General features: G+C 46.2%; 1 protein-coding gene across 1 annotated transcript; it reads left to right on the top strand.

Annotated features, from left to right (window-relative positions):
• The first annotated feature begins 6444 nt into the window (after positions 1–6444).
• FN3K (fructosamine 3 kinase) lies at positions 6445–15255 on the top strand. The gene is made up of 6 exons (XM_057715156.1): positions 6445–6672; positions 8853–9004; positions 9818–9909; positions 10291–10373; positions 13792–13914; positions 14811–15255. The coding sequence occupies exons 1-6, from the start codon at positions 6532–6534 to the stop codon at positions 15147–15149; spliced, it is 930 nt and encodes a 309-aa protein (XP_057571139.1). The 5' UTR covers positions 6445–6531; the 3' UTR covers positions 15150–15255.
• The last annotated feature ends 7473 nt before the right edge of the window (positions 15256–22728 follow it).

Genomic DNA, 22728 nt, shown 5'->3' with positions numbered 1-22728 from the left:
CCAGGAGGCATGTTGGGGAGAAACCTGTTTCCTCCAACCCCTCAGCAGGCATCCCTGGCCCCCCTCCCGCTTCTGGGGCCCTGACCCTGGGCTGAGAAATCCCACCAGGTGGATGGAGGGCTCTATGCCTGGGGGTCCAGCAGTGAGTCCCTGCCACCCTGTGGTCCCCGTGTGTCCTGCTCACTTGAATGTTGGTTGTCTGGACTGTGACTTCTAAGAGCTAATGGTTGTCAGAGTGTCAAACCTAGTAATTTCTAGACCATTGTTTGCCAGGATTTTAGCATCTTTACTCTGACCTTGAGGAACCTGACGACTGTCTGCAAGGGAGGTTCACACCCCCCGCCCCCGCCCCCTGCCAGATTTATCACAGCTGCATGTGTGCTGCTGTGTTCACACCTGTCGTTACACAGACCCGGTTTCCAGGATGGTTTTGGTTCTGGCAGTGGCTGGGCCTAAGGTCTTCCTCAGAATAGTCTGCGATGAGAGACCTTTCCGGAGGTGCAGCCTGGTGCTCGTCCTCCTCTGTGGTCAGTCAAGGAGAAGCAGAGGGTCAGCAGGCAGACGCCGGCGGAATGTGTGTTTGTTTAGTTAGAGGATCTTAAGGGAGGGGGCTCCATTTCACATCCCAGGGTTCACGTGAACCATCAAGTGGGTGGAAGCCCCAGCCGGCATTGTGTGAGTCAGTAGAGAGGGGGAGGGATGCCTTCTGCTCCAGTGGAGTTGCCTGCAGGCCCCCACTGTGTTCCAAGAGAGGCAGGCAGCCTCCCCTGCTTGCTGGTCACTGGAGAAGTGACAGGACACTGGGGCCTCCCGACAAGGAGGATGGTGGACCCCTCCCAAGAGAGTCGTCTTGGGGGCTGTGACAGGTTCAGGGAGCGGCTGCTTCTGCCCTATGGTGGCCCCCGTCGGTGTCAGCTCAGCATTACCAGGGACAAAAGCCAAGTCTGGAGCTTTCCCAGAGCGCTGCGGCTTAGGGAGGCTGCCAGCGAGTGCAGTCAACGCAGAGGTCTGGCTGGCACTCAAGCGACAATATTGTGGTGTGTCCCAGCTTTTGTGATGGCGCAGTATCTGTCAGCTTTTTTATTTATTTATTTATTTTGTCCATGCTGCGCAGCATGCAGGATCTTAGTTTCCTCCACCAGGGATCAAACCCGTGCCCCATGCAGTGGAAGTGCAGAGTCTTAACCACTGGACCGCCAGGGAAGTTCCCTCTGTCGGCTTTTTAAACTGCAGTTTGCTGTGATTGCTTATTCTAAAATATCTACTTTGGGGACTTCCCTTGTTAAGAATCCGCCTTCCAATGCAGGGCACTTGGTTTCGATCCCTGGTCAGGGAACTAAGATCCCACATGCCTTGGGGCAACTAAGCCTGTGCGCCACAACTACTGAGCACGTGGGCCACAAGTAGACAGCCCACATGCTGCAACAGAGCCCACACGCCCTGGAGCCCACTCACCACAACTAGAGAGAAGCCTCTGCACGGCAGCGGAGGATCCGCCTGGTGCAATGAAGATCCCCAGTGCCGCAACAAAGACGCGGCGCAGCTAAAAAAATAAATAAAAATAAATATTTTAAAAAATCTACTTTTGTATCTAATTTTGTATTCATACGTATATATATTCCTATATAAAGGTTGCCAAAAATTGTATAAACCTCAGGTCCAAAGGCCACTGAACCCCCCAGAGTTTCTGTGTGTGGAGGGTTCTGTCCCCTGAAGGCCCCTCTGTGCATCTGAGGATAAGCTGACACAGGTGGATGGGGTGGGGGAGGTTTTGATTTGGGGCATGATTTCAAGGGGGCAGGTATGCGGCTGGTGTCCCTGCAGGGCGGCCTGCTGACTTCTGAGGTAATGGGGAGATTTGGCTAGACTGTAAGGGGCGAGCTCTGGACACAGCTCCTGGTCTCCTTGGTCACTGAGACAAGTGGAGAAGCCTGTGCCCTTCGAGGTAGTCAAGCATCCTAGGAGGCCCAGGGAGGTGCGTGCTGCCCCAGGGACACATCCAGGTGCCTCAGGTCTTAGCTCTGAGACAGTTGCACTTATTTCTTACTGAAAATGGGAATGTTGTATCAAAATATCTGGTTATCCACTACTGTCAGGGCATCAACCTTCCAGAAGAAAGTCTTTAGATAACTGAAGTTTAGCTTTCCACCCAAAGGTGCTTACTTTGTATCCTTTGGATGAAAGTGGACCTGAAACATGGGCTTCTCTACCTTAAACAGAGGACGCCAGTGACCTTTACCACCTTCACGATCACTGTCTTCCTTGCCCAAACCGTCTCTAGCGCGGCTACCCTCTAAAAATGTTTAAGGCCATTTGTTCATGTTGAGGGGCCTGTGCGCCCAGTTTTTCCCCTTGATGGCGTCCTAGGTGTGGGGGTGCTGAGAGATCCCCTCCCCAGTTTATGGGATATCATCATCATCATTAAATTTTCATGTGGAAGGCTCTCTTGGAAGAGAAGTGTGTATCTTCAGGGCTTGGATATTGAGATCGCTCTCAGGCTTATTCTAGGTTTGTAGCTCAGAACACCGGCTGAAACGACAGAGAGGGAACTCCCGTGGAAGAGGGTCTGACCCAGGCGGGTGCCCCGACTGTAAAAAGCCAGGGTTCTGACAGGGTCCCATGTTGCTGTGCAAAGTCCTGTGATGGGTCAGCAGTCGTGGAGGCCCCCCGTCTACTGTGCTGTCTTGAGCCTCATGTCTGCAGGGCAGTGTCAGAAAGACACTTGTAAACTGTTGGGACTGGGTTATGGGATGATGTTATGGGGTGGGTTCTGTTTGGGATTCAGAGGGAAAGTGGGAAATTATAGCCAAAATCAGGGAGGAAAAGTCACATTTGGAAAGTTCAGTTTGCTTCAGAGAGCAGTGCACCCAACTCCTGGAAGAAGGTACCACTCTGCTTCAAACAGACATGAATCTAGCAAACATTTACCCTGCATCACACAGCACTGTGTGTCTATGATATCCTAGTGGAGGGGTCAGGAAACCATCCTAGTGGATGGTCTTAGAACCCTGGAGACCCTCCACCTCTGGTATAATGGAAATTGTGCTTTGCTCTGGGCTGGGGGACCAGTACAAGAAGGGAGTCTTAAGTGAGTTACCCGAGCTTTGAATCCTTCATCTCTAAAGTGGGCCCAGCAGAAGACCTAAATAGATATTTCTCCAAAGAAGACATATAGATGGCCAATAGGCACATGAAAAGATGCTCACTGTGGCTAGTTATTAAAGAAATAAAAATCAAAATACAATGAGGTACCACTTCACACCAGTCAGAATGGCCATCATTAAAAGCCTACAAGTAACAAATGCTGGAGAGGGTGTGGAGAAGAAGGAATCCTCCTACACTGTTGGTGGGAATGCAAATTGGTACAGCCACTATGGGGAACAGTACGGCAGTTCCTTGAAAACTAAAAATAGAGTTACCATATGATCTAGCAATCCCATGCTTGGGCATATATCTAGAAAAGGTGAAAACTCTATTCGAAAAGATACATGCACCTGGGCTTCCCTGGTAGCACAGTGGTTGAGAATCCGCCTGCCAATGCAGGGGACATGGGTTCGAGCCCTGGTCCAGGAAGATCCCACATGCCAAGGAGCAACTAAGCCCGTGCGGCACAACTACAGAGCCTGCACTCTAGAGCCCATGAGCCACAACTAATGAGCCCACGTGCTGCAACTACTGAAGCCTGCGTGCCTAGAGCCTGTGCTCCGCAACAAGAGAAGCCACCGTACTGAGAAGCCTGCACACCACAGTGAAGAGTAGCCCCTGATCACCGCAACTAGAGAAATCCTGCACACAACAACAAAGACCCAACAGAGCCAATAAAAAAAAAAAAGGAAAGATACATGCACCCCAATGTTTATTGCAGCACTGTTTACAATAGCAAAGACATGGAAGCAACCTGTCTATCGACATGAATGGATAAAGAAGATGTAGTACATATATACAATGGAATATTACTCTGCATAAAAAAGAATGAAATAATGCCCTTTGCAGCAACATGGATGGACCTAGAGATTATCATATTTAAGTGAAGTAAATCAGACAAAGACAAATACCATATGACATCACTTACATGTGGACTCTAAAACATGACACAAACATCACGAAACAGAAACAGACATAAAGAAAACAGTTACTAAAGGGGAGAGCGGGTAGGGGAGTTATAAATTAGGAGTTTGGGATTAGCAGATGCAAACAACTATATATAAAATAGATAAACAACAAGGTCCTACTGTATAGCACAAGAACTATATTCAATATCCTGTAATAAATCATAATGGAAAAGAATATATGAAAAAAATTTATATAAATTTATAACTGAATCAGCTTGCTATACAGAAGAAATTAACATAACATTGTAAATCAACTATACTTAAAACAAATTTATTTTTTATTTTTTTTTATTTTTGTTTTGGGGGGTACACCAAGTTCAATCATCTGTTTTTTTTTTTTTCCTTGAAAGTCAATGGACTTTATTTTTTTTTTATTTTTATTTTTTTATTTTTTGGGGGGTACACCAGGTTCAATCATCTGTTTTTATACACATATCCCCGTATTCCCTCCCTTCCTTGACTCCCCCCACCTCGAGTCCCCCCCACCCTCCCCGCCCCAGTCCTCTAAGGCATCTTCCATCCTCGAGTTGGACTCCCTTTGTTATAAAAACAAATTTTAAAAAATAAAATAAAAATAAAGTGGGTCCAGGTAACAACACCCGCAGGGTTGTCGGAGATGAGGTAACTCCCTGGCGGGAGCCCTGCCTGTAAGCACGGCTTAGCATATCTAGAGCCTGTCTCCCCAGGGCGAGGGATGGGGGGCAACTTCCTCTGTCCTCTTCATGGTCTTCCAGTGAAATTGCTTCCAAAAGCTCCTTGTGTGAGAACTTGCCTTCCGGCTGGGGTTTCCTCTTGGGTAGAATTATGCGGAGACCCTGGAAATTGTTCAGAAACAGTGATCAGAGATCAGAGTGGTGGGTGACTGCGGTGGGCGTGGAACAGCCACCCCATCACAACCGTCTCCAAATTCAAAAGAGGTGGCAGAGGGACTTCCCTCATGGTCCAGTGGTTAAGACGCTGCACTTCCACTGCAGGGGGTACAGGTTTGATCCCTGGTCTGGGAACTAAGATCCTGCTATCTAAGTGGCTTTCAGCTTTTCAACAGCCCAGGAGCTGGGAAGTGAGGCTGCTGAGCCATCTTGTATGCGAGAATAGTCTGGAATTGCACACCTTGCAGGACTGTGCATCGAGAGTAAAGATGTCTGCAAAAGTGCTTACTGTCAGGATCCCTTCTCAAGATGCAGTAGGAGGTTGGGCTTTGCCAGACCAAGGGGAAGAGCTGGGGTGGGGAAGACTCAGGGGGTCAGTCCTTCCTGCAGATGCCATACAGTCTCCTGCCCGCCTACTATCGGGCATGTGTGTGCAAGGGCACGTGTATGTGTGTGTGTATGCCTCTGTGCACATGGCACATGTGTGTGTTTTTTTTGTTTTTTAAATAAATAAATACATTTAATTTTATTTATTGGCTGTGTTGGGTCTTCGTTGCTGTGCGTGGGCTTTCTGTAGTTGTGGAGAGCGGTGGCTTCTCTTGTTGTGGAGCACAGGCTGTAGACACGTGGGCTTCGGTAGTTGCGGAGCGTGGGCTCAGTTGTGGCTTGTGGGCTCTAGAGCGCAGTTTCAGTAGTTGTGGCACACCGGCTTAGTTGCTCCTTGGCACATGGGATCTTCCTGGACCAGGGCTCGAACCTGTATTTCCTGCACAGGCAGGCGAATTTTCAACCACCGTGCTACCAGGAAAGCCCACACATGTGTTTTGAAGCTCCCTCGCTGGGATAGTCAGGCTCTGTAATCAGCAGCCCCACTCAGGGTGGGGTCAGCTGCCTGGTATCAGAACCCCAAGAGCAGACTCCGTGTCCAGTGGGCACCAGGCACCCTGCTGAGCAAGCCCATTGCCAAGCAGCTGACGTCACCAGGCAGTGCCTGGGCCTGGCAGGACATGGTCCAGACCCTCAGCCTTCTGTGGATGGTGTGAGACCTAGCCAGGTCTGTGAACTGCATCCCAGGGACAGCGATCTCCCCTGGACTCTCCTAGGTATTGTTGGATGGGAGGGGTTTGGGTCGAGGCCCAGAGCCGGTTCAGGGAACCTCCGTGCAGAGAGGTCAAGCCCTACAGGGCCTTGGGCCAATCCCTGGCGGGTCCAGGCACACTGACTGTGGACACACGGGAAGGCACCGCCCCCTCTGTCCCCCTATCAGAGAGCTCCGCCCTCCTCCCTTAGGGCTGGGTCCGCCAGGCTTGGCCCGCCGGGTGAGGGGGCGGCGAGCGCTTACCCCGCTTGACTGCACCTCCTCCTTCACCCTACAGCTGGAGGCCGACCGGGAGGCCTACCTGGAGGCTGGGTGTAGACACCCGGGCGCTGGGAGCTCATAGGCCGCGCAGACCGAGCGCCTCCCCCGCGGACAGCTGCCTCGGCAGCGGCGATCTCGCGCCCGGGTCCGCTGTCTGCGCGGTTCCTGGTCCCCCGTGTCCCCCGGCCCCATGGAGCAGCTGCTGCGCGCGGAGCTGCGCACCGCGACCCTGCGCGCCTTCGGGAGCCCCGGGGCCGGCTGCATCAGTGAGGGGCGCGCCTATGACACGGATGCCGGCCCCGTGTTCGTCAAGGTCCACCGCAGGCCACTGGTGGGTGCCCCCCATCCCATCCCATCCCACCCCACCCCTCCCTGCGGCCTGAGCTGGAAAGGAGAAGGGATTGCGGGTGGGGGAGGGCTGGAAAAAGAGTGGCGAGGAGACTCAGGAGGGCAGGGGGAGGGGGCACCGTGGTCCGGTCCTGGGGCAGGCCTGGCGTCATAGCCCCGGGGTCAGCTTGTGGCCTTGCAGAGCTGGCACCGGCGGGCGAGCAGGGATTCCGAGGTTTTGTCTGCTGTGGGATTTATTTACTTCCTTTTGCCTGGTGCAGAGGAGTTTTTTGGTGTCTGTTTCAACTTCTCAAGCATTCAAGCATGGGGCAGGTGAGGCTGGGGGTCCTGGGCTGCTTCTGCCACTCGCCTGGGGCCCAGCTCTGGGCTCTGTTCCCCACAGCCCCTGGGTCCTCCTACTCTGCAGATGGAAAGAGGCAGGAAGGACCCTTGCCCGATCCTGATCCCGAAGGCCAGGCTTCTGCTCCTTCTACTCACAGCCGATGTATGTTTCCATTGCCTCCTTAAAATATTGCTGTTAAATATATATGGAAAATAGTAACACTTTACAGATGGAGAAAGTCAGCCATAGTGTGTGCACCTCAGGTGCTGAGGATGGCACTCCCTCTGCCCTGGCGGGCGACTCCAAGGAGGCCCCTGGCGCTGAGCCAGGCCCCTTCGAGGGGCAGCTGGCCGGGGGTGGGAGTGCTATCTGTGGGCTGGAGGAAATCCTAGAGTGACCCTTTCAGTTCCCCTTGCAGCACTGCCAATGTCTAGGATGGACAGTGTGTTGGCATTGGTCCAGTATCCTTGCTCTGTTGGCACCAGGAACTGTTAAAGAATCTGGTTTCAGTACCCAAATCCCTCAAAATGATAAACCCCACCCACTAGGAAGCAGTATTGGGTTCAGGGTTTACACTGGCCCTGGAAACTTTGCAGCTGGTTCCATTTTCACGCTTGAAATCTTCAGTGCTGGCACACAGTAGGTGATCAATCCATACACGAGATACACGAGAACAGGTGACAGGTGAGGCCCTCAGGAAGTAGGCAACTTGAAGCCCAGGTGTTCTCTGCCCCTGTATATTTAGGGGCTCACCCTGGGAGCATGGCTGGGGGGTCACTGGACACCCTGCTGCATGATTCTAGGTGTGGATTGGCAGTTTGGAGGATGCCTTGCACGTTCTCCCCTCGTGTACTTGAATTAAAGGATGGAATTCTTTTCCTGTGTGGAAAAAGATGCTTTGGTCTTGTTCATGAGGGTTAATTCTATAGACAGAGGTATTCACAAACCATATGAACAAACACATTTTTAACCCAGATATAGTGTACCTGAGGTGAGAGTTCCCCTAATTTAAAACTGGGATATTTGTGCAAAATGTTTTAGAAGTAGGAAGACCCCTGGGTCCCAGTGAAAGCTGTTCTGCTGCTCTGGGGGGTGGCTGTCTTCTTCTTCCGTGGGGTGCATGGCTCCTTCCCAGCCTCCAGACCCTGCTGGGTGCTTGCCTCTGGGGACTGGCCCTGGACCCGAGGCAAGACCTGGTGGACCCCCCCAGCCCCTGCCTTCCCCTGCTCCAAGTGTGTGGCCCAGTCCCTTTGGCATGCTACCCCATGCTGTCCTGTGCTGTCCCTTATTTGCTGTAAGTGCTCAAGGCATCATGGGGCCAGGTAACCTGGAAGGGGACCCAGCCCCAGACCCTCCACTAAGCCGCATTCCAAGGCACCCCACCAGCACCCCCATGGCACCCTGTGGCATCCCGCAGCACCCCACTATACCCCCAGCACCCCCATGGTCTACCACAACACCCCATGGCACTCCCACCACCCCACAGTACCCCCATGGCACTCCTAGCACCCGAAGGTTTCCCCACCATCCCCAGAAACTGCCTCTCCCATGGCCTGTGCTTCCTCACCTCTCAGAGCAAGCGCTTGCTGCAGGCATCAGCATCCTGTCCACCCCAAGCTCCCGGTGCAGCCTCGTCTTTGCAGCCCCTTCCTATCCAAAAGGGGCCACATTACATCCCGCTCTCTGGGGGGCTGATGCCTTGCTCCCCAGCCAGTTTTCAGCAACCGGGGGTCCTGGGTGCTTGCAGTCCCATGTGGTGCCTTCTGTCCAGGGCTGTGAGCTCCAGCCTGGCTGCAGAACCCCTGTTGGCATTGGAGCTCATGGCCGTGTTCTGGACGCAGGCCCGGCAGATGTTTGAGGGGGAGATGGCAAGCCTGGAGGCTCTTCGGAGTACTGGCCTGGTGCGGGTACCTCAGCCCATCAAGGTGATTGACCTGCCTGGAGGTGGGGCTGCCTTTGTGATGGAGCATCTGAAGATGAGGGGCCTGAGCAGGTGAGAGAGAGAGAGAGAGAGGGAAGGAGAGTGTGTGCGTGTGAAAGACAGAGAGACAGAGAGAGAGACACAGAGAGAGGAAGACAGAGAGGGAGACGAGAGAGAGAGGGGCAGCAGCCTGAGCTGCCCACGTAACTTGGTGCAGGGAACAGAGACCAGGCCAAGAACCACACATGCCACCCCTGATGGAGACAGGAGCTCTTGTTTTCCATGCAGGGTCAGTTTGAGGTTAGTTTGGCTCCACAAAGCTGCACCAAATAAGCATGTTTGAACCATCCTTGCTTTGTGCTCAGAGGGCACCAGTGCCAGCTCAGTTTGGGCAGTGAAGTCTGATCTGGTAATTATCTGAAGTCCTTAGTTTTTTTCTAATTATTAAAGTTATGTATATTCATTGTTTAAAAAATGGTGGAAGATGCAAACATATAAAGAAGACTAAAGGCACCTGTCGTCCCAGCAGCAGAGAGCAGCCATCACTACATTTTGGTGTGTTATCATTGTCCCAGTCTTTTTCTTATATGTGATTTACATTTGTTTTTACAAAAGTTGGAGCTATACATATATATATTTTTACTTAGCAATACTTTTTCGCCATTTGTCCCTTAATTCCCAGTACCTTGATGGGCTTCAATAGAAGCCCACCCCTTTTTGTGATTTTACACTGCTTTGTTTTTTGGAGGTTATTGCCTGCAGTTCATCTTTCAGTTTTTAAAGAACAGAGAGTAATTTTAAGGTATTTAAAACATTTCTCAAAAGGGAACACGCTAGCTGGTAGTTGTTTCTTATTTTAATTGGCTGCATTTCTTTTTTCCTCAGTCAGGCATCGAAACTTGGAGACCAGATGGCAGATTTACACCTTTACAACCAGAAGCTCAGGGAGAAGTTGAGGAAGGAGGAGAACAGAGTGGGTACGTTCAGAGTGCTGTTGTGCACCCTTGACCCAGGTGCATCTACCCTGGGTGGGTTCTTGGAGTGGGGGGAAATTTCAGTAATGGGTTGGGTTGCATATCACCTGCCTGTAGACTGCAGTGTGAAAAATGAGATTGTTAATTAAGAAGTTTGATGATAAGCTAGTAGAATCAGCTCATGACCCCTTCCTTTTATACCCAGCCCTGCTGTCCAGTGTGCTTGAGATAGGTGTGTCCTGGCTGGTCCATGTAGACCAATTGCTACCATGTGTAGTACATCCTTGGTCACCCATGTTCCAGCAGTGCAATGCAGGCCCAACCTGATGTTCTGCTGAGGGCTGACATTTTAAGAGAAAGACAAGCAGCACTTTCTGTTGACAGGCCAGAGGGCTGAGGGTGCTGGGCCCCAGTACGTGACCAAGTTCGGCTTCCACACGGTGACGTGCTGCGGCTTCATCCCACAGGTGAGTGCCTGGGTGAGGATGCTCCTGCTTAATTTCTGATGCCCCAGTGCTGGTCACCCCACCTCTTGTATGTGACGGAGTGCTAGTCCCCTGGGCACCAGGAAGTCTGGTTTCTACCTGATTTATGTGAGCTGTGATGTGTGGGCTGGGGAGAGTAGATGCTGAGGTTCACTGAGCAGAGCTCCGAGGAGGTGGGAGCTGTGGGGCAGGTGGAAGAGCATTCTAAGCAGAGGAAACAGCAGGTGCAAAGGCCATATCACAGAAGGGCATGTGCTAAGTGTCGGGGACAGAAGTGGGTGGGGGTAGGGCAGCATTAGAGGTCATGGACTAAGTCCTGGTCACTTAGTCCCTCTCTGGGGGCCTTTAAAAATTATTAGTATTATTGAAAAAGAAAACTATTAGTACTATTGAGATGTAATTCAATGACATAAATGTCACTATTTTAAAGTGTACGGTTCAGTGATTTTTAGTATAGTCACAATGTTATGCAGCCATCACCACTATCTAACTCCAAAACATTTTCATCACCCCAAAGAGAAACCACATACCCGTTAGTAGTCCCTCCCCATTCCCCCACCCTCAGTCACCAGCAACCATGAATCTCTTTCTGTCTCTAGGATTTGCCTATTTTGGACATTTCGTAATAATTGGTATTATACAATAGATAGCCTATTGTGTCCCCCTGGTGTGGGCAGAGGGCTGTTCTTCCAGGCAGAGGTCACTAGGGGCAGGATCCTTATTAAGCCGGAGGCAGGTTTAGGGATCTCAGTCAAGGGGCAGCCGTCACACCTGGGGTCCCTTGAACTATACCTGGTGGTTTATCAGGCTTGTTAAAACCCCATGAATCTCTGCTGAATCCAGCTCCCCTGGGGGTTTCACGCCTGTCTGAAGCTAGTGACCAGCACAATAGTGTGGTCACAGGCCAGTGTGGCTGAATGTGGCTTGTTTTCCTGCTTCAGATGTTGAGTTTAAGAGCTACGAGTCTACAAAGACTTGGTTGACCTCACACAGTGGCTTTTCACCAACTGAGGAATGAACTTGTACATAAAACCCTGATGTGTGAAGCAGGTGAGGATGGGGCTGGCCTGTTAGGGACACAGGCAGCCCCCGAGTGCTCCTTCAGAGTCCAGGATCAATGAGCCAAGTTAGTTTAGCTGCAGCCTGGCGAGGAAGGGGCAGGAAACCTGGGAGGACACCTGGTCCACCTCCTTGTGCTGTGACAAGACGGTACCGGATGTAGCGTCTGATGGACATAGCCTGGATGGACCAGCCCAAATTTCAGGAGACTCTCTGCTCCTTGGGAGGACTGAGTGGGCCCTTAGGGGCTACAGCCATTGATGGGGGCATCCCTGAATGGTGGCACCTAGTGAGCTGAGCCCCATCGGGACCACAGAGGACTGACACAGTTTGTTCGCAGTCATATCCAACTCAACTCCCCAGTTGCCATAGCAACCCCAGGAGGCGGGTTATCATTGACTCATTTTATAGATGAGGGAAGTGATGTGCAGAGAAGCCAAGTGGCGCCTGAGTCATGTAGCTGGTAAGTGGAGGGGCCAGGGTTTGGCCCTGTCTGGCTTCAGAGCGTAGGCCCTGACCGCCATGTATGCTGGCCCTCTGTCTAGGTGAAAGCTGGGTCCTCCCACCAGCTGTGCACCCAGGTGGCCCTGCTTTTGGTAGCTCAGGGGAAGGTCATGTCTTTTTGTGGGTGAGGGGATCACAGTCCATCTGTCCAAGTGGAGGGCTAGCGAGTGCTGGTCACCAGCTCCAAACACACAGTCTATGTCTCTTATGACCTGGTCACCTAGCAGGAAGACCGAGGCTGGGATACCAAGGGTCTGGGCAGGCAGATGGGGCTCGAGGGGGTGCCATCCTATATGCCTCAGGCTGTTTGGGGAGGCGGTCTCCCACCTTCTCTTGAGGTGCACCTAGCACCAAGGGGGTCAACCTAGGGATTCAGTGACCACAACCCTCAGCACAGGGAGTCTCCATGCTGAGGACACTGACTACAGATGCATGCTATCTGGAAAGTTCCTCCCTTAAGGAATTTCACAAAGTAACCCTTTGCATAAAATCAGCTTTGCATATTTTTTTTTTAAAACAACTCTATTAAGGTACAATTGACATAAAATAAACTGCACCTATTTAAAACGTACAATTTGGTAAGTTTTGACATATGTACATGCCTGTGAACCGCTAACCACAGTCAGGTCAATGAGTATATCCATCACCCCAAAAGTGTCCTCCTGCCCTTTTGTAATGTCTTCCTCCTGCCCTTCCCTGTCCACCGCTGATTTGTTTTCTATCACCATAGATAGGTTTGCATTTTGTGTGATTTGATATAAATGGAATCATATGCTGTGGGTTCCTTTTTGTCTTGCTTCTTTCACGCAGCACAGTCATTTTGATATTCATCCACGTTGTTGCATGTGTCACAAGTGCATTCCATTGTGTGATAAACCACGGTCTGTTTATCCATGCACCTGTTGGTGGACATCTGAGTTGTTTCTGGGTTTTGCTTTCACAAATAAAGCTATGAACCTTTGTGTACAAGAGTGTGTGTGGACAAATGCTTGCATTTATTTTGGGTAAATACCTAGGAGCCAATGAGGTCATATGTAGGTTCATATTTAACTTTTTAAGAAACTGCCAAAATATTTCCTGAAGTGGTTACCCCATTTTACTTTCACACCGTCAGTGTATGAGAGTTCCAGGTCCTCTGCATCCTCACACACTTGTTCTTTTCCTTTTTCTAAAATTGTAGCCATTCTAGTGATTGTGAAGTGGTATCTCAGTAAGGTTCTATTTTCCTTGATGACTAAGGATGTGGAGCATCTATTCATGTGCTTATTTGCCATATATTACGGGCATAAATGTTTAGGATTATTATATCTTCCTCATCGGCTGACTTCCTTTCCATAGTGAAATGACTTTTTTTATACTTGGTGATATTCTTTGCTCTGAAATGTACTTTGTTATTAATCTAGCCACTCCAGCTTTCTTTTGACTAGTGTTAGCATGATTTATCTTTTCTATCCTTTTAATCTGTTTCTGTTTTTATATATAAAGTGCATTTCTTGTACACAGCTTATAATTGGGTCTTGCTTTATTTTTCCAACCTGATTTCTGTCATTTAACTAGGGTGTTTAGACCATTCACATTTAATGTACTTATTGATATGTTTAGGTTGGAACTGTTGTCATTTTTTTTTTTATCTGTTCTTTGTTCCCCTTTTACGCTTTATGTTCTTTTGAATTAACTAAGCATTTTTAATGATTCCATCGTATCTCCCTGGTTGGACAACAATAACAACTGCTGTGCTCTTTTAGTGGTTGCTTTAGGGTTTAGGCAGATGCCACACATAACTCTGTCCTGTGACCACCAGCTGCAGCACTAGCGCTTCCTTTCCCTTGTTGCTCAGGTGAACGAGTGGCAGGATGACTGGCCAACCTTCTTCACCCGGCATCGGCTCCAAGCGCAGCTGGACCTCATTGAGAAGGACTATGCTGACAGAGAGGCACGGGAACTCTGGTCACACCTACAGGTGGGCACAGCAAGTATCCTCTGGGAGACGGGCTATCCCTTTATGAGCCCACCACAGAGCCAGAGTGGGGACCACTGAGCCCAGAGCAGAGCTGGTAGAGTCGTGAACACATGAGTGTCCTGACTATTGGTTTGATGGGTAAACTGACAAGGGGGTGGGACCTGAAGGCACACTTGACCCCTGAGTGCACCTCTTACCTGCTGGGTCACCAGGTACTTAACCTCAAACTTTGCTTGTGTGACATGCAGGTGCTTGGCTTATAAGTGGTGGCATTTACTGTTACTTTCTTTTGTTTGTTTTCTACTGTTACTTTCTTGCCCACTCTTATGCTGTTCTTCCTTCTCACCAAGGCACAGATGTCCTACCTCTTAGAGCAGGTATGGGCAGCAGGTGTCCCAGAGTGACTGGTTTCAAAACATAACTCTCAAAATGTTAAAAACTGAACTCGGACATCAGTCCATTATGAGCATGCATTGAAGAAATTTTATTTAACTCAGTATTGAAGTAATCAGGCTACAAAAGAGGTGCAGATATATATGTGCTGTGAAATAAAAGAATAGTGGAGAAACTCTGCTAAGTTACATGCAAAAAAACTCCACTCAGGTTATACGGTTCATATTCTGAATGACAACAAAACCATTAACCTCCGGGATTCTTTACTCTACTGTATGTAAATCATTAATGTTGTAGAGCTTCTGGACTTAAATTAGTAGTAAATACTAAGACAAAATTACGTTCCCCTGGAGTCAGAGGATCCTTATCTCTGGGCTTAGTACACGTGGTGGTTGGACCTTGAGCAAACACAAAGTTGTCTTTGCCTTATTTCCAAGTACTGGACGAGGAGACTGTGGCTCCCAGGCCTGCGATAACTCTGTGTACAATAATTATTTTCTTAGGTGAAGATCCCGGATTTGTTTTGTGGCCTAGAGATTGTCCCCGCCCTTCTTCATGGGGATCTCTGGTCGGGAAATGTGGCTGAGGATGACACCGGGCCCATTATTTACGACCCAGCCTCCTTCTATGGCCATTCTGAGTTTGAACTGGCAATTGCCTTGATGTTCGGAGGGTTTCCCAGGCCCTTCTTCACCGCCTACCATCGGAAGGTCCCCAAGGCTCCAGGGTTTGACAGGCGGCTGCTGCTCTATCAGCTCTTTAACTACCTGAACCACTGGAACCACTTTGGGAAGCAGTACAGGAGCCCATCCCTGGGTACCATGAGGAAGCTTCTCAAGTAGCAGCCTGCCTGTGTCCCCTGCCCAGCCGCTTGCCAAAGGACCAGGGTTGCAGCACCAGAGGCAGCTTCAGGGACGAATAAAGCCCACGGTGGTTTCAGGGATGGAACTGTGTGTGTCTTAGCTTCACCTGCGTCTCAGTCCTCCGTGCAGCTGGGTTAATTTATAGGGGCCCAGACCACCCAAAAGGTCCCTGGCAGGCTCATTACCTATTCTGATCTGGGGGGGAACTTGGAGTTTGGATACTTTCATGACAGTTGTACAGATCTGGGGTTTGCTTAGGTGGAAATTGGTGTCACGGCCCCCTATGGATTTGAGGCTCCTGTTTCTGGCTTAGGCAGAGTTGGGGACCATGAGATGGACCCACCTTTTGAGAAGTATTTCTGGAGCGGAGCAGGGCTCCAAGTCCACCCTTACTGAAGTGGACAGGTGGAAGAAAGACCGCCCGCCCACCCCCCACCATGTGCTGCAGTCACTGCCCAGCCCCTCTCCCACGCTCCATTTTGCAGCTGGTGTTTCTTGCTCGACAAGAGGGATGTGTGTGGGACTTCCTTGGTGGTCCAGTGGGTAAGACTCTGCGCTCCCAATGAAGGGGGCCCGGGATCCATCCCTGGTCAGGGAACTAGATCCCACATGCATGCCGAAACTAGGAGTTCGCATGCCACAAGGAAGATCCCGCCTGCGGCAACTAAGACCCAGCACAGACTAAATAAGTAAATATTAAAAAGAAAGAAAGAAAGAGGGGTGTGTGTGTGGGGGTGGGGGGGTGGGCGGGAGCCTTGGGAAGTGGGTGTGCTCTGGCGGGTGCCTGGGGTGATCAGGGTGTCAGGGGGTCGGCGTGTGGGGCTGTCACCGTGGAGGGGAGGGTCTGTGGGGCACCGAGGCCACCCATATGTGCATCTCTGAAGATCGGAGTCGGGCCGTTATCACTCCTTCCAAATCACCAATTACGTCGGGGCGTTACGAGTGCCTAGCCATCTCTTCTCTGGAAAGCGCCTGTCTAGCGGGCTGGAGCCGCTCCCTCTGCAGCTCTGCGCTCCTGCAGACGGCTTTGTAGACAGGCTTGAAAAACTAAAAATGGAACTACCACATGACCCAGAAACCCCACTCCTGGGCATATACCTTAGAGAAAACCATAATCCCAAAAGAAACATGTACCATAATGTTCATTGCAGCACTATTTATAGCCAGGACATGGAAGCAACCTAAATGCCCATCAACAGATGAATGGATAAAGAAGATGTGGTATATATATATACAATGGAATATTACTCAGCCATAAAAAGCAATGAAATTGAACTATATATATGAGGTGGATAGACCTAGAGACTGTCATACAGAGCGAAGTAAGCCAGAAAGAGAAAAACAAATACTGTATGCTAACTCATATATATGGAATCTTAAAAAAAATGGTACTGATGAACCCAGTGACAGGGCAAGAATAAAGATGCAGATGCAGAGAATGGAATGGAGGACACGGGGTTGGGGGGGGTGGCCAAGGGGAGGCTAGGACAAAGTGAGAGAGTAGCATAGACATAGATACACTACCAACTGTAAAATACATAGCTAGTGGGAAGTTGCTGCATAACAGAGGAAGATCAACTCGATGATGGGGATGCCTTAGAGGGCCAGGACAGGGAGGGTGGGAGGAAGTCATGGGAGGGAGGGGATATGGGATATATGTATAAATACAGCTGATTCACTTTGGTGTACCTCAAAAACTGGCACAAGAGTGTAAAGCAATTATATTCCAATAAAGCGCTAAAAAACAAACAAAAAAACCCCAAAAAGAAACATGTACCACAATGTTCATTGCAGCACTATTTACAATAGCCAGGACATGGAAGCAACCTAAATGTCCATCAACAGATGAATGGATAAAGAAGATATATATAGATAGATAGATATAGATATACAACGGAATACTACTCAGCCATAAAAAAGAATGAAATTTTGCCATCGGCAGCAACATGGATGGACTTGGAAGGTATTAAGTTTAGTGAAATAAGTCAGACAGATAAAGACAAATAAAATATGGTATCACGTATATGCAGAATCTAAAAAATAAAACGAATGTATATAGCAAAACAGAAACAGATTCACAATTATACAAAGCCAACTAGTGGTTGCCAAAGGGTGAGGGAAGGGGGTCGGGACAAATTAGGGATACGGGATCAAGCAGCAAACATATATCGTATAGCACAGGGAATTATAGCCATTATCCTATAATAACTTTTAGTGGATTACAATCTGTAAAAATGCTGATTTGCTATGCTGTACACCTGAAATTAATATAATACTGTAAATCAACTATACTTAAATAAAAAAAATTTAAATAAAGAAATAACATCAATCCTACACAAATTTTTTCAGAAAAGAGGCAGAAGTGAGGCTACCTCGATAGCAAAGCTAAACAAAGACATCACAAGGCAAAAACTATAGTTGTAATGAGATTGTAATGAGACTGGAAAGAAATAAGTTTTAGCAGAAAAATCAAGAGCTCAGAGTTAGGCAAATCAAGTCATAGATGATTTGAGCTATTCAAGTGGAGACTGCAAATAGGTAATAGATAAACCAACTAGAGCTACTAGGAGAGTTTTAGGATAGGAACATATATTAGTTATTTATTCTCATACAAATAGAATTCAGAGCTAAGAAAGTAGATAAAGATCACTTAGGGAACTTTCTGAGCCTTGAGGTAGATCAACTTTTTGAGAGAAGGTCCAAAAAAGTAGAAGAGGGGAAGGCTAGTGAGGGAGAAAGAATTCCGAGGAAGTTACGATCCGATTTACATATAAGTGGATCACTCTGTCCACTATGTGTAGAGTGGCTTTAGAAGTAAGACTATAGGCAGAGACAGTTATCTAGCAGTTCAAACAGAGACGAAAAGAAATAGAAATAAGGGTAGTGATACAGGGCTAAATGTTTGGAGTGGATTTAAGAAATATTTAGGAGCTTACACAGGCAACATAAGGTAATTAATGGGATGTGGGACTTTGGTGGGGGCGATGAAGTGGGAAAAAGGATGAGTTTAAGAAGATGTAGAACATGAAAGACTAAGAAAATTATATTTGGACAACTGTTTTGGGTGACTAAATATAAAGGTCTCACAAGATTTATGATAAAATAGTTTGAAGATCAGGGAAAAAGACTAGACAGAATATACAATTTGGAAGTCTTAAGCATTGATAGTTGAATGTGGGAGTTCATAAAATCACTTAGAGATAGCATGTAAAATAAAAAGAGAAAATGGTTCACAATGGGATTAGCTAAGGAATGAAGAACTGGGGAGGATGTGGTCACTTTTAAACTTAATCTATACAATTTTTATCCTATATTTTGACCATTCCATAGACAAATATCCTGGCTTCTCTGGAACACTTGATATCAACAAGGAAACATGCTGACCACTTTAAATTTTTTAAAGTGAGGCAGAATTTCTTTACTTTAGGAATCAGATCTACTCTAACACACTCAAATTTCCTTTTAGCCTCAAATAATCCATATTAAGTCTCCTACATAATAAGTTCTCTGCAGAAAGGTGCAGTAGTAACTACAGTGCTCATCAGTAACTGGTACATTATCTGGTAGACTTTTAAGCTCCTTTTCGGTGAGCTTGATTCCCATGTTTTCTAGAACAGTATTTATCTTACTTCTTTTTTTTTTTTTTTATTGATACTTTTATTTATTATTTATTTTTTTATTTTTTTGGGGGTATACCAGGTTCAATCATCTGTTTTTATACACATATCCCCGTATTCACTCCCTTCCTTGACTCCCCCCGCCTCGAGTCCCACCCACCCTCCCCGCCCCAGTCTTCTAAGGCATCTTCCATCCTCGAGTTGGGCTCCCTTTGTTATACAACAACTTCCCACTGGCTATTTTACAGTTGGTAGTATATATATGTCTGTGCTACTCTGTCGCTTTGTCTCAGCTTCCCCTTCACCCCCCACCCCCTCCCATACCTCGAGTTCTCCAGTCCATTCTCTGTATCTGCATCCTTGTTCTTGTCACCATTTTTAGATTCCGTATATGTGAGTTAGCATACAATATTTGTCCTTCTCTTTCTGACTTACTTCACTATGTATGACAGATTGTAGTTCTATCCACCTCATTACATATAGCTCCATCTCATCCCTTTTTATAGCTGAGTAATATTCCATTGTATATATATGCCACTATCTTACTTCTTTTAACTTCCCCTCCTTAGGAAAAAGATATGGAGTGAGAAAAATTATTAAAATACAGGAAATACATTAAATAGTAGAAATATATAAATGCTCTGTGTTACTACTGTATTAAAATGTTTTACTACTAAAATGAAAACAGATAGGATTAAGGGAAAATACTGATATAATCAATGTTTCAGTACCATGAATACTGCTTTTTAAAATGAGTACCAAACATTATTTTAACATTCTATTAAAGAACCTTAAACTTTGCCTTGGTGAAACTATGGTCAAGAAATAACCTATGGAGGAATTCTGCATCTAAAGCTAAATACAACTAATCAAACATATAGTAGAGAAGGATTTTGAGAAAATTCTCAGTTGCCTGAAAACTTACACTGGTTTCCACTGGAACTTTGAAATTACCCTACACCGGATTCACTTATGCCATGAAAATAGTTTATGAACATAAATTTTTTGGTGAATATTTTAAAATGGAAAACTCTCTGTATCAGTAAAAAAGAATATATTATTATCTCTATAAACTACCTGGGATGGTATCAGAGAAGACTTTAGCTAAACATGTTCTGAAGTTGAAGCAAGATCTGGGACTGGGCGTGCATGGAGAAGAAAATTTATCATTCAAATTGTAAAACAGGCCTAGAAACTGGAAAAAGTAGATAGATGGGGAAACATAACTACAGAGAGACTGACAATACAAATTTCTGGCTGTCATTACCCCAGTCTTAAAGTGACACTTGATTTAGTTGATATAAACACATAGCAAGTTGTTATAAAGTGGGCAGTACCTTGACAACTTACATTAAATTAAAAAATAACCCTACTGCCACCCTTCCGAAGGGTCTAGGAGGGCCAGGAAGCATTCTTCCAGTAGCAAGAGTCTCCTCTCGATAAGTATCAAGTGGCAGGGCTTCTAAGTGTTTTCTTCATTCTCCTTAAACTCTTCTCTTTTTTTTAGACTAAGGACTGGGAAGAGGGAAAGCAAAAAAAAAAAAAAAAAAAAAAAAAAAAAGAAGAAGAAAAGAAAAAGAAAAGAAAAGAAAGAGAAAAGAAAGAAAAGAAAAAAATAGACCCTAGCCAGAAATTTGTACCTTTTAAAAACACAAATGAAATCACACGCATTTTAATATTATTTGTAAATTGTTTCACATCCTTTATATTAATACATCTATAATAAATGTATATAAGTATATATATTTATACTATGTATACTTTTTCCAGAGATTTTCTTCCATTTATATGATATTTAATTACTTATCTTTTCTTCCATTTATTACCTGGTCTTATTCTGTTTTTGTTTCTTTAAATAAGGTTTTTCCATTTTCCTTGTAATGTTAACTATTTGTATACAGCCATGCAAAGAGTCAGTTGTATAGGGAAGGTAGTAAGAATGGCAGTATATTTTCAAGGCATTTATATCATTTTTCTTTAGGGAACAGCCAATATACCAAATGCTGGTATTCACGATGATTTATTTTTCAAGTGATTTATTTTTCATGATGATTTATTTATTTACAGCCACTTGTGACTCAAAATATCTAAGATGTTCATGCATCTGGAATAACTGTATACCTCACCTGTATTGCTGCCCATTCAGCATAGTGTTTTTGTGTAAAGAGAGAATATAGAAAGTGGATATGGATACATGGCTTTAGGAACAATAGTAGGTAACATAGGAGAATTTGCCATTAGATACTAATTTTTAATAACATCATATAATCGACATTTGGGGCTTGTGAGATGAATGGACAGACTATTTAATTTCTTTTTCTCTCTATTTGGCCAGTCTACTTACCATCCACTCATCAAATATTTTAGCACTTATTTTAATAAATGAAAGGTACTGTGCTAGCTAATGGGAATACAATAAAGAACCAGGTATGGTTCCTGCTGACAATTTTCAGGTTACACGTGAATAAGTTTGAAAGGTATGAAGTGAGATGGAAGAGGATACACAATAGAATGCTATGGCTTAAGTATTAGGTGACAAAGTGCATTATTCATTTGTGGAAGAAACTTTCACTGACTCTGCTAAGTATTAGGCACTATACTAGACATTGGAAAGAAATATAATGGATGCTAAAAAGAGAGCACAGTCTCTGCATTCAAGTAGCTCAGTCTGTCACGGGGAGATAGATACATCAACTGACATTTGTTACCAAAGAAAGAGAGAGAATTTTCTACTCAGTAAATTAGGTGACATTCCTGTTACCCACAGAAAGCTGTTCATATCCAATACAGGAGTTCAGCCCCTTCAGCGTGACTACATAGCACAAGTGAGGGGCAGGGAGTAATAAGAAAGGCTGGAAACCAAGACCTGATACCGAAGGACCCTTTAGATCCCGTACTTGGACTATAGAAGTTGGATTTTTTTGGTGGTCAATGGCTAGGCACTAAAGACATTTAAGTGGCTGAACAGTATTGTGATATTTATACTTTATGGCATTCTAATATCTTCGAAGAGAAGGATTTGAAAGGTATCCTGTTGATAGAGATAAGCTGATTTGAAAATTAATGGAATATAAACAGAGAAGGAGAGTGAAGAGTGAAGGATTAGTACAAAACATTCTAGCTTTCCACATGCCACTTGTTTGAATTTGACCTACTGAGAGAGACAGACCAATACATGGAAGGAAATTACAAGTTTTAGAATGTTGAAGGTAAGAATATATAGTAGCAGTTTTAGATATATTGATCTATCTTCAGGGGAGAATCCTAAACTAGAGATCTGGAAGTCTTCAGCACAGACATAATGGATGAAAATATTCCTCCGGCAAAATGTGTAAAAATGAAATGAGTGAAGGTCATTTAAGAATAGCAGTGGTTGAGGAATGACTTTTTAGGGAGGACATTGCCTACTCCAAAGTTTTCATTCTGCTCTATAAGCATTTCCTAATTTGAGTGGTCTTGACTATTTTTTGAGCAATACTAAGAATACAGATAGGAAGAAGTTAATAACTATGGATTTTAGAAACAAATTTCATAATGTCATAAATTTCATTTATGAAAATTAAGAGATAGCTTCTGGGGCAAAACACCCCTCAGCTAGCTACCTACCAATACTCCTATTTCCTTCCATAATTCAGAACTGTAGATGGAAGCACATGCCCAGCTAGATACTACACTTCCACCACTCCACCTCCCATTTGCATTTAGATGTAGCTGTGTGACTAGTTCTCATCAAAGAAATGGTTGTAGAAATGATTGTGTATCACATCTCTCTCCCTCATGCTCTCTTCCCCATTCCATTAACTGGATACAAAACTCCCTGGAAGGGAATTCAAGATGGAAGGAACGTGGACCCCCTACATCACTGAATGGAGAAAAGCCACTGCCCAACAACCAAAAAGACTCCCACCTCAGACTTTTATGGGAGAAATAATTAAACATGA

The sequence above is a fragment of the Hippopotamus amphibius genome, chromosome 17 (genome assembly GCF_030028045.1).
Source record: "Hippopotamus amphibius kiboko isolate mHipAmp2 chromosome 17, mHipAmp2.hap2, whole genome shotgun sequence".
In the NCBI taxonomy this organism is placed as follows: domain Eukaryota; kingdom Metazoa; phylum Chordata; class Mammalia; order Artiodactyla; family Hippopotamidae; genus Hippopotamus; species Hippopotamus amphibius.
Note: the sequence above shows the minus strand (reverse complement) of the source record. Positions and strands in the feature narration are given on the sequence as shown.

Excerpts from the sequence above, each read along its gene's own strand:
- FN3K (XM_057715156.1), top strand. The coding sequence starts at position 6,532 with ATGGAGCAGCTGCTGCGCGCGGAGCTGCGCACCGCGACCCTGCGCGCC. Across the intron at positions 9,005-9,817 it reads AAGATGAGGGGCCTGAGCAG|TCAGGCATCGAAACTTGGAG; the intron begins GTGAGAGAGAGA and ends TTTTTTCCTCAG. Across the intron at positions 9,910-10,290 it reads GAAGGAGGAGAACAGAGTGG|GCCAGAGGGCTGAGGGTGCT; the intron begins GTACGTTCAGAG and ends TTCTGTTGACAG.